Source organism: Mytilus galloprovincialis, chromosome 14 (genome assembly GCF_965363235.1).
Source record: "Mytilus galloprovincialis chromosome 14, xbMytGall1.hap1.1, whole genome shotgun sequence".
NCBI lineage: Eukaryota > Metazoa > Mollusca > Bivalvia > Mytilida > Mytilidae > Mytilus > Mytilus galloprovincialis.
Genome location: NC_134851.1, coordinates 53,421,559 through 53,437,926, shown reverse-complemented (window position 1 = coordinate 53,437,926; position 16,368 = coordinate 53,421,559). Strand labels below are relative to the sequence as shown.

The following is a 16,368-nucleotide window of genomic DNA, read 5'->3' as shown; positions in this document are numbered from 1 at the left end:
CACCCAGTACTCGTTTTATATGAAGTTCATAGTAAAACTGACTATTAATATTTGTTATAAATTTTTTTCTGCTGATACTATACAATTATTGACTTTTGATGCCAAGTCTCTGGGTTGATAAATCTTTGTATCAACTGAAATCAAGTCAACTATTGTTTTATTATATGAATTTTTATCCTTCTTTAATTTTCTAGTATCTAGATTTTTCGTATGCTTTTAGCCAATGAGAAAACTGAAAATTTTAAGTCATATAATAAACATAATTATTTTGGCTTCAAATAACGCAAGCCCAACTAGAACTATTGTGTTAGAGACCCTATTTTATTACACTTTCTATTACTCATGTATATATTTAACTATGTACATGTACTTTAATGTTATCTAACTGAACATGGTAATTTCCATGCACTTTGCATATTATTAACAAGCTTCCCCTCAGGCAACCACGAGAAAATGCATACTTGAGATTAACATGTAGAAATTTTGCTACAAGGCAAAAATAATATGTTATGGTGCAAGATTGTTAATTTACAATAGCAATGTACATTGTATGAAAAATAAAATTATAATCACTTTTTATAAACATTTTATCTATCAATTGTGCAGGTGGTTATCAATCAATATAAAAGAGTAATACAGAAACAATTTGTCAACGCCAGAAGCTATCTTTTCTTGCTATAACATGAAAGACTTTCAAATACCTGACTTGATGAAAAATAGCATTTTGATTTTTTGGGGGAATGTTGTCAAATATATATCTGCCTATATCCTTTCTGTTCAAATTTCTAATGCATGCATCAGGTTTTGACTTTAGAGGCTTGATTGCATAGATTATTTTCCTTTTTTTTAACTTTCTATGCAGACACAGGCAGAACTCTTTGTTAAAGAAGGAAAAACCAAATTGGTACAATGTTACTTGCTTAATCTGACACACTGGGGGACCAGAAAAAATGTCGGATAAGGCAGGGTGTCGGAATACTCAGGTTTTTTCTGCAAGGATAAACATATTTTTGGACCATGAATCTTAAGTGCAAAAGAAACGCAAGGATAAACATATTTTTGGACCATGAATCCTAAGTGCAAAAGAAACGCAAGGATAAACATATTTTTGGACCATGAATCCTAAGTGCAAAAGAAACGCAAGGATAAACATATTTTTGGACCATGAATCTTAAGTGCAAAAGAAACAATCAACTGTATTGTTTACTAATAGACATGATCATGATGATAGATAGCAATAAACTGTGTCATTGTATGAAGTCATAGACAGTAACTTAAATGACTGGTGTATATTACTGATGAACATCCTAAGTATACCTGTAAATATATTCACTAGTAAACAATATTGTATAGCAATGGCAAGCTCTGAAATTCCACTTTAAAGGTGTTTTATTACATAAGGCACAGGGCCAACATTCTCATCCGAGGACAGATCAACAAAAATGTCACAGCACTTAAAAATGTCAAAATGAACCATTTAAATTTACAACAAACAGGATAAAATTTCACGCCTGTTCAAAAACTACTATAAATGTAATTTTAATCATTTAGTATTTCAAGATTATCAAACAGAAAAGATTTGTTACAAGATCAAAATACTCAGCTCAGTAGCATTTAATCCCTGTAAGACTTGTACAGTCATTCAGTTTTTTCCAACTCTGGTAATTTAAAAGCTGTTTTGGATTAGGATTAGAAGTAATGAGATAGAAAATGACATATTGATGGGCTATGTCACAACAAAATGTTTATCTATATATCTGATCTGATTGTACTTGTGAGAATTAGGTTGAATTTGATGGTCCTGTAACATTTTCATTTTAGCCTTGTTATTGAATGCTATAGGTTCTTGAGCTCACATACTATAAGCATGATAAGCACCCCTATGAATCATATAAAGCTAATGGTTCCTTTTCTACTCATCTTTATTAATGGGATCTATGCTATTAGGGATAACAGTTTAACTATCATACAGAGGCAGATTTAGTTGGGGAACACAGGCACAGGCACCATTAAGGAGCTACATGTATGGTTAATGTATAGACTTTTTTTAAGTATGTACTTAGCATATAAATTTATCAATGAAGTAAAAATATAAATTACTATAATGTGGAAATACCCATATTTACTATCAAAATATCTAGTATTTTCAGCTAATGATCTAAATAAAGAACAAACTACACTAGTTTATATTTATATATGCCAGTTGTATTTTAAGTTTTAATTTGTTATTCTAATTACAAATATGTCACCTATTGTATTTTAAAGGTGTGTTTAATATTTACTTAATCAATGACATTTTTATGCATAGCCATTTTAAATTTTTAAAATACCGTTTTGGTAAAGATAATATGGCGTGCTTAGGTAGTATTAATAACAGAACTTGTGACATTTTATATTACGTGTGTGTAAACAACAATGTTAAAGTTCACTTTCTTTTATGGTCCTCAGATATAGAACAGTAGTTAAAAAGATTTAATCTCCAACTTTTTCACATTAGTATACTTAAGCCAGTGACACGGTTTTAATGTTCTAGCCACTGGTCAGTTATCTCTGGCCAATTGTCTATAGAACTTGATCCATTAGATTGTATTTTGACACATTAAGTCAGAGACTAAGCCCTACATAAACAGGGAAGTCACATTACATTTTCCTTTGGTTTCAAAGGATATCTACACCTTAAAAGAATATTGGCTGACAGTTTTGTTTGTTCTCTAAATAATGAAATACATTTACATGTTTTATCTAGTCATTTCATGAATATGAATGAATTTTATTTTCATATTTGGTAAATGATATGTATACAACATGGCATACATGTACTTACACAATATATTTTATCAACTTCATGTAAATCTAATGAATATAGACTATTCACACATTTGTATGTCTAGACTGTTTGTAATTTTGATAGTAAAATGCACATGTTTAAATTGAAATGGCATCATGAACACTATATATATGGTAAACATTCAAAGTCAATGAACCATGCCTAAAGGTGTAGGGCCCAACCATCTCTATAGAAATGAGATATGCCATCAAGAAAAAGAACACAAGCAATAGCTTAATTCATGACAAAAATGCTTCATGCACTAAAGCACAAAAGCCTAAAGCAGTGGTTGGTGATATTCATCTAAGGTCACAGCAAGGCCGTCAACACAAGCAAACATTCACATGTCACTGCAAGTTCAAAATTTCCAAATGCAAACTTTTAAGCAAAAATCTTCAGATTTGTTAATGCTTCATCTTAGTAAAATGTACATTGAAGTTGACAGCCTTTAGTTCAATATAAGGAATAGAATAACAAGGAAAGATAAATGGTAATTTTATTACATGAATTCAACTCATACATATGGGGTAAAAAAAACACTAATTTGGAGGTTTAAAGGCAGGTCATATTTAGAATAAATCAAGGATGACATGGCTTGTACTTTTTTGTTTTTGGTCATGAAATATATTCCAAACATGAAATGTACATAACAAGCGGAGGAGGAGTCATATGCATTATTTATTTCACACTTTCTACTATTAGATATTATTAAACTATTCAAAATATGTAAACCTTATTGGGACACTTCCACAATATCGGTTGACTTCAATCCAATGAACATTGTAAGATGCATATTTCTTATTTATAATCAATTTCATTTAAATTTGAAATTTAAATTTAAAATTTCACCTTTATGTGCAGAAGCTCTGTAAACAAATTATACTAAACTTAATGACATGAAAACCAAACCACAGACTATCAATAAAGACTTCTGTCTTAAAAACCACATAAATAGCCAACAGAAACTTTTGTGGCTCCTTGACTAAGTGCAAGTCTGGGACAGAAAATTGGAAAATAAATATTTTTGCAATGAAATACTTTGATCAAAGAAGAATATTCATACACTCCAAATGGGGAGATTTTCCAGTGTTAAATTGAATCATCAGCACATAATAGCAGAGTATGTCGATGAAAATAAAATTTTGACCAGAAAAAAAAACTGCAGATAATTCTTTAAAATTGTAGTCCTGAGCTAATTTGATGATAGTCCGACCAAAAGATATGCATAATAAAAAAAAACTTTAAATATAATATTTTCATTACAAATTACATAAAATTGAGAATGAAAATGGGGTAAATGTGTCAAAGGGACAACAGCCAACCATAGAGCAGACAACAGCTAAGGGCCACCAATGGGTTTTAAATGCAGCGAGAAACTCCCACACCCTGAGGCATTCTTCAGCTGGCCCCTAAACAAATACATAAACCATAAATATAATCAAAATGATCCCAGACAATGACTGACTGTACAGAAAATATAGATATATTTACAGTTTTTGTCAATATTAAGTCTATCAATTATGAAGTACTTGATATAAGTGAATTTAAAGTGGCCACTACTTGTTAAAGTAAATAAAACTTGTATTTATCAACACTGACCAACTATAAAATGTCTACTCAGTTTCAACTTTGTACAGAGATAATCTTGTCAAAGTAGGACCAATCCACTAATGTCAATATTGATATGTTTGTAAAAGGTAGATTTGTGTCACATCAGTTCACCGGTCAAACAATGAGAGAGATTAAACCATGTGAGGCTCAATATAAACAACATAGTTAAAACTTACAGGTATGTATATCAGATCAGATAAAGTCAAAGTATTGAAAAGAAAACTCAAATCTGTCCATTTTCTCTGAATAAGCAGGTGCCCCTCTGTTCCTGGACTTTCAAAAAGAGGACATATAAGAGTTTTGACATAAATATGAGGGGCACCTGCATTCAGAAATCAGAACATTAGGTACACCTGTACCTGTATTGCTCACAAAGTTGCTTGTTAGGACTATAATATGAACTGTACTTTATTGCTGATATTTTTTCAATTTACACGCTTAACCTATATTCAGTGTTTAAAAATAAGATCCAGGTGGAAACAAAATATATTATAAATCATATTTGATTATTATGAGATATGTTGCACATTTTTAATAATCATATAAGACACATGATGTGATAGGCTCTGATCCTGTCCATAACATGATACAGTTATATTAGGTTCTTGTTTTGGGTTTGTTCCAATCATTGTGTGCATATGATACACTTTATGGGTTCTGGATTAGAGTAATGAAGTCTTGTAGCTAGCATCTATATATTTTAGATAACAGCAAAAGCATAATGTAATGAAGTCTAGATGGAAGTTTGCTGTTTCAAATTTAAGATTATTTGCCTAATTTGGTCAAGGTTAGCATCAATTTCTTTTGGTCTAGGTGAGCATAAAGTTTCTTTTAGTCAAAGAAAGCATAAAGTTTCTTTTAGTCAAAGAAAGCATAAAGTTTCTTTGGTCAAGATAAGAATACTTTCTTTTTGTCAAGGTAAGCATAATTTTTCTTTGGTCAAGGTAAGCATAAAATTTCTTTTGTCAAGGTAAGCATCATATTTTCTTTGGTCAAGGTAAGCATGGTTTCTTTTTGTCAAGGTAAGGGTCAAGGTAAGCATAAAGTTTCTTTGGGTCAAGGTAAGAGCCAAGGAAAGCATAGTTTGTTTTGGTCAAGGTAATAGTCAACAAAAATTCGTACCCATAAATTTTCTCCTGGTCAGGGTATTAAAGCATAAAGATTCTTTTTGTCAAGGTTAGCATAACTCTTTTTTGTCAACTACACGTACATGTATGTTTTTTTTGCAAGGTATTTCAAAGTATAAGTCTCTTTTGGTCAATGGTAGGCATAAACTTCTTTGGGTCTAGGTAAGCAGTTTCTTTGAGTCAAGGTAAGGGTCAAAGTAAGCATAAAGTTTCTTTTGGTCAAGGTAAGCATGAAGTTTCTTAGGGTCTAGGTAAGCAGTTTCTTTTGTCAAGGTAAGGGTCAAGGTAAGTACAAGTTTCTCAGAAAGAAAACCAGAACTTGCAAGAGAGTTTGCCATAAAAGTCAATTTTGTTGACAAAAAGAAAAATTAGCTGAAAAGTACTCATTTTAATGGATGTGTATTAGTGGTTGTGTAACAAATATTATTACCTTTTTTTTCTATCATAGGCGAATCCAAAGGGCACTTATGCCCCCCCCCCCCCCCCCCCCCCACTTTTTTTGTGGGGAATATTTAGTTGGTTATATATAGGGAATCACTGAGGCATGACTGGGAGCCCCCCCTTTTTAAGTCAGTCAATTAGGCCCCCTTATGATAATTTCGGGATACATGTAAGTGAGGGTCTGCACCGAGTATACATGTAGTAAGTGAGGGTCTGCAAAATAAAGTATGTAATGCACATGTGGGAGCGGGCAAGAATGTATAAAAAAAATTAGAAACGTCAAATGAAGAATCATAGAAGAGATACATAAGAAACCTGAACATCATCACTCTTTTGGTGTTGTCTGATGAGTGAACACCTTCTTATCTGCTGGGTTTATTTACACATAATTCTGACCCTTAACTTCTGGGTATACCTAAGATTCATGAGACTAATTCTTTGAGGCTATCTAATAGTAAATGTAGCTTTCTTCATGGATGATAAAAGAGGGGCATAACAAAAACTGGAACACTGTTCCAGCCACAGAATTCTGATACCGGTAAAGGCCGTATAATATTCCATTCTTCAGCCTTCCATCCACTGTGCTTCCATCCTTAATAATATGTTGAATTTAGATTTTGAGGTTTTTTTTCGTTGTGTATGATACTTGTGTGTAAATAGATTAGATCAAAAGCAAATCTTTGGTTGACCTGAAATGTCTTTAACCTAAAAATCACATAAGGTGTCATAATGATACGAAGTAATTTACCTTTGCAACAGGTAAAAAATTTGTAAGGGTTCCGCGGAACCCAGTGTCTCGCCTACTTTTGCTGTTAATCACACACTCATCAAAAATGATGAAAAAAATCAATAAAATTATTCCTCTCAATACTATCTTTTGATTGTCAGAAGCTTCTGTCCAAGTTTGGTAAAAATCCAGGCTAGTTTAAGAATCTTAAAAATGTTTTAAATACTTTAACTGCAGACTGTATGTAATGTTAACTGGAAGAAAAACTAAGTCCATTTATAAGTAAAATACGGGAAAAATGGAATTTTATTTTTACAAAATTTACATCTGGATACTATCTTCTGATCATAAACAAGCTTCTGGCCAAGTTTCTTACAATTCCAGGATAGTTTAAGAAAGTTATTAAAATTTTAAAAACTTTAACCACAGAGTGAATGTAATGTTTCCTGGCAGAAAAACTAAGTCCATTTATAAGTAAAATATGGAAAAAATGGAATTTTATTTTTACAAAATTTACTTCTGGATACTATCTCCTGATCATAAACAAGCTTCTGGCCAAGTTTTGTACATTTCCAGGATAGTTTAAGAAAGTTATTAAAATTTTAAAAACTAACCACAGAGTGAATGTAATGTTTCCTGGCAGAAAAAACTAAGTCCATTTATAAGTAAAATACGGAAAAAATGGAATTTTATTTTTACAAAATTTACTTCTGGATACTATCTCCTGATCATAAACAAGCTTCTGTCAAAGTTTCGTACAATTCAAGGATAGTTTAAGAAAGTTATTAAAATTTCAAAAACTTTAACCACAGAGTGAATATTTGTGGACGCCGCCGACGACGACGACGCCGACGACGACGGAATGTAGGATCGCTATGTCTCGCTTTTTCGACTAAAGTCGAAGGCTCGACAAAAAGGTAACTTATTCAATTAAATATCTTTGTAGATTTGTAGGGTTTAAAAATATAAAAAAAAATATGAAATTATTGAATTCTTACCCAGTTTTACGAAAATAGAAGAAGTAAAGGTTTTTTGAGACATCTTTCGCTAACGAGAAGCGCATCTAACATTATCTCCTGTGAATCTCCAGTAGGATGTAAATTTCAAATACACATATGTCCCTACACTAAAGTATTAAAAGAATGTGTTATATCCCAATTGTAAGAATTAGTTTCCTCAACAATCAAATGTATGCAATCCTAAATAACTACACGTATACACGTTATTTCATTTACTGTTCCAAAGACACCATTAATCACTTCTTAGGGTGAAATGTCATTCCAGGTCAATTTGACGAAATAGTTGGTTAAAACCCCTACAGCACATATCCATCATGTTCCGATAATACTAATGATAAAAGATTATCAAATTTACTGTTTTGTTCGGAAGTAAATAACTAAAGAATTACGTAATCAGAATTTATCAACATTGGGGTGAAAGAAATTATATATTATCTATTCGAATGTCCCGATTAGTACATGAATAGTTTACACAATTAGTCGGATAAAGAATTTTTAAATTTCAAATCGAACAGAAACACATGACCGAGTTCATTATTTCACTAAAAGTGTGAACAATAAACCAATCTTGTGTTTTAACAAATAATAAAAACCATAGTTCTTTGTTTACAAGCTTGTCTTTTCAAATTCATTCCTCAATGAACAGAATAAGTTGTAATAATCAGTGTGTAACAATAAAACTAATTTTCACCGTATTTTCTTTATTCACAGCGGCACCTGATTATGTATAAAAACTTAAACTTTATAATAACACAAAAAAAGACATATCAATATAAGATATAGGGTCATTTTTTCATTTTTTTTAGGGGGGAGTGATCTCTATTCGCTCAGTGGTGTACAAATAGTTTAATAGAATTTCACCACCCGTTCAATTAAACTGGACCAACCTCTATTTATCAAATATATGTTCTATTTTATTCTCCCATTGAAGTTATTTTTGAACATGATTTTTCAAACTGCAGTACCTCTTTGAAGTTATCAGAAACCATAAGTTCACATTTTTGATGGGCACAGCAGCGTAACAGTTGCATTAACGTGTATTTTCTTCCATTTAATGACAATGCTCGCACTATACCACCGTGTAAAACTGGGGACTCATGACACAGCTGCTCCCCTACACTAACTGAGTAAAACAACCCATGATTCTCTAAAGGAGTCACGTTAGTGAATCATAGTTCCACATATTTACCAGTCAGTGAAATGAAGAGCATCTGAGGTATTACCTTAGATCAAGATCAGTTGACCGAAGAGTGGCGACTTACTGTGCAAGGATGATAGAGATAATATAAACGACAAAAGCATGCAAATTCTTCGTCAAAGAGTCAAAACCCCTTATTAGCATTTGGCGACATGTCTCATCTGAAACCAATTTTGCTCATTGTTGAAGCCGTACGGTTATATATAGTTCTTAATTGCTGTGTTATTTTGGTCTCTTGTGGAGAGCTGTCTCATTAGCAATCATACCACATCTTCTTTTTTATATTGAACATGCATTCACCGGCCTATCCTAACAGCAGTGTAAAGTTTATAGAAATTTGAGTTAAGTATATCATGCAGAGCTGCTGCGTGACATGTACAACAGTGCAGAAAAATACAACGGTGTAAGTCCTATAACTATGAAATGACAAATACACGGAAAGGTGTCTTAGTTTCTCGGGCTTAGTCTAAACATATTTTATTTTCATATACACAGACTACTGAAGTGTTCTCCATTTAACATATTTGACTATTCGATATACAAGCGCTTGCATACATATTATTTCAATATTTAAAAGGGTATCTTACAAGCATATGCTACAACCTTCGTGAAATATCTTAAATTTGACTGTACTGTCAAGTTTCCAACGGTACAAAATATGAAAAAACTAGAAGGGCTTCCTTTAATCAATCCTATAGTTCTGCGAAAACAAAAATTATCTTGAATGAGGTGTAAAAAATAGTATTGGATAGTCTTTGAATTTGATTAACCATGAGAAACAACACACATCATTTGAACTTGAGTATAAGAGGTGCCATCGTGTGTTTTAAACTTAAAAATATGGATACAAAGTGATATAAGGAACAAATCAATAGACTGTTACTCAACGACATTAATTTCAAAACATTTCGTCGTTGCATAATACACTTTGTCCATATCAATCTATGAATAGGGGACATAAAACAACTGTAACATCAGACGACCTCTAAAGGACACATGTCAAATGAACCTATCCTGCTGCTCAAAATATCTCTAAACAAAAGTCAAGAAAAACGCCATCTACCACATGACTGTAGTAGATAGAATGTATCCAATTTTCGTGACCGTTCTGCCCTATACAGTCTAGTATAGATAATTGATTTGATATCTGAACTAGGGTTAGCATTTATATCGCACTATTGATGGTAAAAACTAGCGGCTTTAAAAAGCCTGTGTCGCTCACCTTGGTCTATGTGCATATTAAACAAAGGACACAGATGGATTCATGACAAAAATGTGTTTTGGTGACGCTGGTGTATTTGTAGATCATACTTTACTGAACATTCTTGCTGCTTAAAATTATCTATACCTATAATGAACTTGGCCCATTAGTTACAGGGGAAAATATTTGTAAAAATTTACAAAAATTTACAAAATTCATGAAAATTGTTAAAAATTGACTATAAAGGGCAATAACTCCTATCGATAATAATATTGAAACTTGACATGGTTAATAAATTTATCCCGTCAGATTTATTAAACTAGATATCCCAATGATGATTGAGACCAACTTTGGTTAAATTTGGCCCAGTTGTTTCAGAGGAGAAGTTTTTTGTAAAGTTAACGAACGACACGGACGGACGATAACGACGGACGACTACTGACGCCAAGTGATGAGAAAAGTTCAATTGGCTCCTTTGGCCAGGTGAGCTAAAAATTCTTCTGTAAATGTCCGTGTAATTCATGAATAAAGTTTGAATCTCAGTAAAGGTTTACAGTGTATTGGCTGTATGACAAGTTAGCCTGAAACAGCCTTTACCTTAGTATACTGTTTTAGAGAGTGTAACTCCTTGTCTTGATTGTAGTTTTTTATTACAATAAATGAAAGCATGTGAGTGAAAGACAGACGAAAAATACCATGCAGAGGGACATTCAAACTCATAAATCGAAAATAAACTGAAAACGCCATGGCCGAAAAATAGAAGTAAACCCCCAATCGCATACAAACAATAGTACACGAAACACAACATTTGATACCCGTGACTTCGATTTCTTGACTTGAGCTGGCTTCTGTTGTATCCGTATGTCTCTAAGAAACATTAGTCAAGTTACCGATGTTCATGTTTTAAAACAAAAACTGGTGGAATTTCAAACATTTCAGTTCGGTTGTGTCAACAACATGAAACACGTGCCATGCTGTAAATCTAAGTGTTAATAAATAGAACACTGCTTGAACGCTTTTTTGTAACACTTTTTGAACGTGTAATGGTGTTCCAAATGTTTACACTAGTGTTCATCAATTGAATGTGTGGTGTTCAGTTTTTAATGCCTTTGTGTTTCATTTTTGAACACTTGATGTTAGAGACCTTAACATTAGTGTTCAACGATTTAACGTGTCCGAATGTTCAAAATCTTAATACGTCGACGCGTTCAACAGCCATGTAACACTTTTTGAACACACAGAACATGTTTAAAAATCAAAATGTTCAGCTTCAGAACACCAGACGTTTACATTCAGAACAGTTGACATAAGTGTTCAAAGTGATGGTGTTCAAATGTGGAACATGTTCTATTTTCAAGCGTACATAATTTTCCATAAGTACTAAACTTAATTAAACTGTTATAAAAACTATATTGAATCAGGCAAAATATAACAATAAAACATATTTTAACAAGTAATTCTTTATATAATCAAATGAGCATATATGTAAGAAAAGTACACAAGAATACCTTATTATATCACAAGTAACATTCAGTGAAATCACATACATAATGTTTTTAAACTGACTTAAATATATCACAAATAATGATTTACCCCTAATGACAAGATAGTTGCTACATCATGTGTATCCTAACCAATGTCAATGTGATAAGTAGATAGTTTATGATAAAGATATTTGTCACAATGGAAGTTTAATAGTTTGCAAATTCCAACAGTTCTTATACGATCACATACAATGTACGCTCCACTTTTCAGTGCATCTTCACTTAAAGCTATCAACTGGGTGGCATTTTATGTGTTGTTATCAACTTCCAATGTCAAATCCTCCACAACAAACAATTTCTATGAGCCTATATATCCTGCAAAATAAAATTTAAAATTAAAAAAAGAGAGTTTTTCATAAAGCATAAAAAAAATGCAATGGTTGTTATGCTTGAATTTCGATATACTAGAGTACAAATGATATTCTATGGCAGTGAAATGCAAGTTTTGACATTATAAATTACAAAAGTCGATTTCTTAACCTAATTAGGTATACAGATATAGAAATGATACACCCACATAAGCTATTAATATGCATAATTATATTGTCATACCTTTTTTTTGAACATCTTTCTTTTTTCAAACACTTTATAGCATGCAGAAATGACCTTTGTGTGATTATTGGCTACCGGTTCCTAATTAGAACATTCCAATCTAACGATTCCTGCAAATAAGAAAAAAACGAATGCATTTTATAAGTCAAAAATTGTGTTCCAAATGTTTACACTAGTGTTCGTCTATTGAATGCGTGGTGTTCAGTTTTTAATGCCTGTGTGTTTCACTTTTGAACACTTAATGTTAGAGTTCTTAACACTTAGTGTTCATCAATTGATTATGTGGTATTCAGTTTTTATGCCTTTGTGTTTCATATTTGAACACTTGATGTTAGAGTTCTTAACACTTAGTGTTCATCAATTGAATGTGTGGTGTTCAGTTTTTAATGCCTTTGTGTTTCATTTTTAAACACTTGATGTTAGAGTTCTTAACACTTAAATGTTCAGCTAATATACGTGGATGTAAAAAATCATCATTTATTCTGTATAACAGACACACCAGGGCCGTAACTAGCCCCTTTTAATACTGAGGCAAAATATATTCGCAGAGCGTAGCGAGGCGAAAAATTTTGGCGAGGGTAACTAAAGCTCTGAGAAAAATAACGCAAAATCGTGCATTCTGAGCGTTTCCCAGACTCTTTCTTACATAGAAACGCAAATCATTTTTAACTATTTTTTCGACAATATTTTGGTCTCAAAGCAAAACATAGATTCATTGTTATTTAAGACTTTAAAGTTTTAGGGAAATTCAAAACATTAAAAGACCGATATGTAGGATAAAGCAAAAATCGTAATTCTCATAATCATTAATCCCGGATCTGTCCGTCTTTTCTTGTCTTGTATTGTGCTGACTTGAGATTTTTTTAACTAGATTTAAATATAGTGACAGTCATGAGTGCAGTAATATACGTTAAATACTAGTACTGCTCAAGTCGACACTAGGGACCATATTGACCTTGTTTTACGGTATTTATGATTCTTTCATTATTGAAGACGTAACAACTATCAAGATGAAGAACAGGAATAAAAACTTTGACCCTTGATCATTTGTATTTTTTTCTATACATTGACATTGTGTGCGATTATCTCCCGTGCACGTGTACTTCATATTCCTTTATTTTCTGTTAAAGGGTCTGAACACGACTTAATGCAAATTTAACCCTTGAATGTAAAATGTCATATGGCAATACACTGATGTTTTTTCAACAAATGATTCGATACCGGGAAATTGGTGGTCTTACTTTAATTTAAACCATGTCAGCTATCTAGTTTTATCCACAGGCATATGATACAGTTATTTTTTTTTTAATTTTTTTTTTTATTAAGATAATCAATTTTCTATATTTATAATACATATCTATCACTTCTGTGCATATCTCACCTACAGAAAATACCTAAGTTTGCAATCCATACTAAGAAAAATTGGGTATGGTTTTATATACAAACAAGAATGTGTCCATAGTACACGGATGCCCCACTCGCACTATCATTTTCTATGTACAGTGGACCGTGAAATTAGGGTCAAAATTATAATTTGGAATTATAATTAGAAAGATCATATCATAGGGAACATGTGTACTAAGTTTCAAGTTGATGTAACTTTAACTTCATCAAAAACTACCTTGACCAAAAAATTTAACCTGAACTTCGCACTAACATTTTCTATGTTCAGTGGACCATGAAATTGGGGTCAAAACTATAATTTGGCATTAAAATTAGAAAGATCATATCATGGGGAACATGTGTACTAAGTTTCTAGTTGATTGGACTTCAACTTCTTCAAAAAATACCTTGACCAAAAACTTTAACCTGAAGCGAACGGACGGACGCACGGACGAACGGAGGCACAGACCTGAAAACATAATGCCCCTCTACTATCGTAGGTGGGGCATAAAAAGGCAGTTTCGTATTCTTTGATATCAAGTTCAATTCTCCATGCAGAAACGACCACTTTTTTCTGTGTCCAGTAGCATTGTATATTCTTAAAATATTTTCTCGCATAATGTCTGGACATGCAACATTACACAGTGTGACACGTTTACAAATGAAAATCAACAGTCAGACTAGTCATTAAGTAGGACAATAAATGAACATAAGACAAACCCGAGACACAGAAGTACAAACAATAGACCATCAACTCTGAAAACCAAAAGTAAAATAGAAACATGGATTACGAAAAATATGCAAGGGCGACATCAGAGAGTGAAGAGAACTTGCTATTGCAAGACACTTTCAATGAAAACAATTTGATATGAAGACAATCTTTTGTTTTATTTTATTTTTTTTTTAAATTTAAAACATGAGGCATTTGCCTCATTTGCCTCAATGTAGTTACGGCCCTGCACACGATTGGTTATTCATCAGTTTAGGAAATCACCAGAGCAAAGCTGACAGTTATTTACGTTTAATCTAAATCCTGTTCTTTAATTCGTCTTTTATGTTGAATATTGAAAATTTGGATATAACAGTTATGAATATTTGACAAATATATATCTGACATGAGAAAATAACAAGGAAGCCATCGAGCTACCTATGGAGATTATCCTACTGTCAGTACTGACTTGTTACTCACTTCTTTCGAGTTCATGTGGGATAGAAGTACCTTCTTCAGTTCTCTTCCTTGTGTGTATCCATTCTTCGTTTAACCGCCTAAATCACCAGCCGATATCTGTTTCCGGTATTTGGTACCCTGGTATATTTTTTTTAACGCGAGGTGTTCAAAATTTCGAGCGAATTGAACACTGATTGAACATGTAATGTTAATAAACTGAACGGATCATGAAATAAGATAGTAATAATAATAAAATAAGTTCAATAACTATACATATATGCCAACTTTGAAGTTTAATATTTCACAATTACTAAAATATTAGTCAAAAATTCACAAGATCATCAACCTGCGTATACATTCATATTTTTAAATTAATTTCTTTGTAAATTTGCTAATAATTAGAAGGATAGAAAATCGGACAAACAACTATCTTCTTTTATAGATCAGAATTTGAACACCGGTGTGCACTGTGTCTGAACACACATGTTAATATTTTTAACACAAACGTTAAAACTTTGACCACGTCTCTAAGCATGAACATCTGACGTGAAAATATTGAACATTCGGTGTACAAATTTTGAACGCGTCTGGACGCGTCAGGCGCCAGGTAGGTTTACAGTGTGCGAATCAAAATGATCAATTTGTTACAAACAGGAATAGGACACAAATAAATGGCAAATTTTCAGATCTGATACTTCCATCTGATATGAATTTACTAAAGCCTTTTCAACCGATTTTTATAGTTCGTTCTTATGTTGTACTGTTATACCACTGTCCAAGGTTATAGGGAGGATTGGGATCATGGTAGCATGTTTAACCCCGCCACATTCTGTATGTATGTGCCTGTCCCAAGCCAGGAGCCTGTAATTCAGTTGTTGTCGTTTGTTTATGTGTTGCATATTTGTTTTTTGATCAACTTTTACATACATGAGGCCGTTAGTTTTCTCGTTTGAATTGTTTTACGCTGTCATGTCGGGGCCTCAGTAAAGTTTTATAGCTGACTATGCGGAATTGGCTTTGTTCATTGTTAAAGGCCGTACGATGACCCGGTATAGTTGTTAATTTCTGTGTTATTTTGGTCTCTTGTGGAAAGTTGTCTCATTGACAATCATGCCACATCTTCTTTTTTTTTATATATTAGTAATAGAATATAAAGTAGAGAAGACAGTTTTCTGATAAACACTCACAGTTTCTTATATAATTCAACATTGCAAAGTGAAAGAAGACCGTCCATTTTTACAACGTTTGAATTATTTCTATAATACTAGTATTGTGGTAATTTAACTAAATATCTGTTTCTCTTTTCTACTAGTTCTGCATTTTCACAAATAAATAATACATGATATTCATCACCAATATCCTCGTTGCATAAATAACACATTATAAGATAACACTTCATAAATTTTATGCGTCCGAAGCGTCGTGTTTAGCTCATCTGGTCCAATGTTTGTCCATCGTCTGTTAACTTTTACAAAAATCAATTTTTAGCCATTTTTCGTATATTTTTGTAATCTCAGTTTACAAAAATCTACTCTAAAACTACTGAGACAAAAACCAAACTTGGCCACAA

General features: G+C 32.4%; 1 protein-coding gene across 5 annotated transcripts in view; it reads right to left on the bottom strand.

Annotated features, from left to right (window-relative positions):
* The window catches only part of LOC143058357 (uncharacterized), a 68,537-nt gene extending 60,349 nt beyond the window's left edge, over positions 1-8,188 (bottom strand). For 4 of the 5 annotated variants that reach the window (XM_076231854.1, XM_076231857.1, XM_076231856.1 and 1 more), the window contains exon 1: positions 7,732-8,186. In XM_076231854.1, coding sequence (XP_076087969.1) covers positions 7,732-7,774 — 43 coding nt within the window. In that variant the 5' untranslated portion in view covers positions 7,775-8,186. Of the gene's footprint in view, positions 1-7,731 lie in introns of all 5 variants that reach the window. The other variant, XM_076231858.1, reaches the window with a different exon arrangement.
* Positions 8,189-16,368: the final 8,180 nt, after the last annotated feature.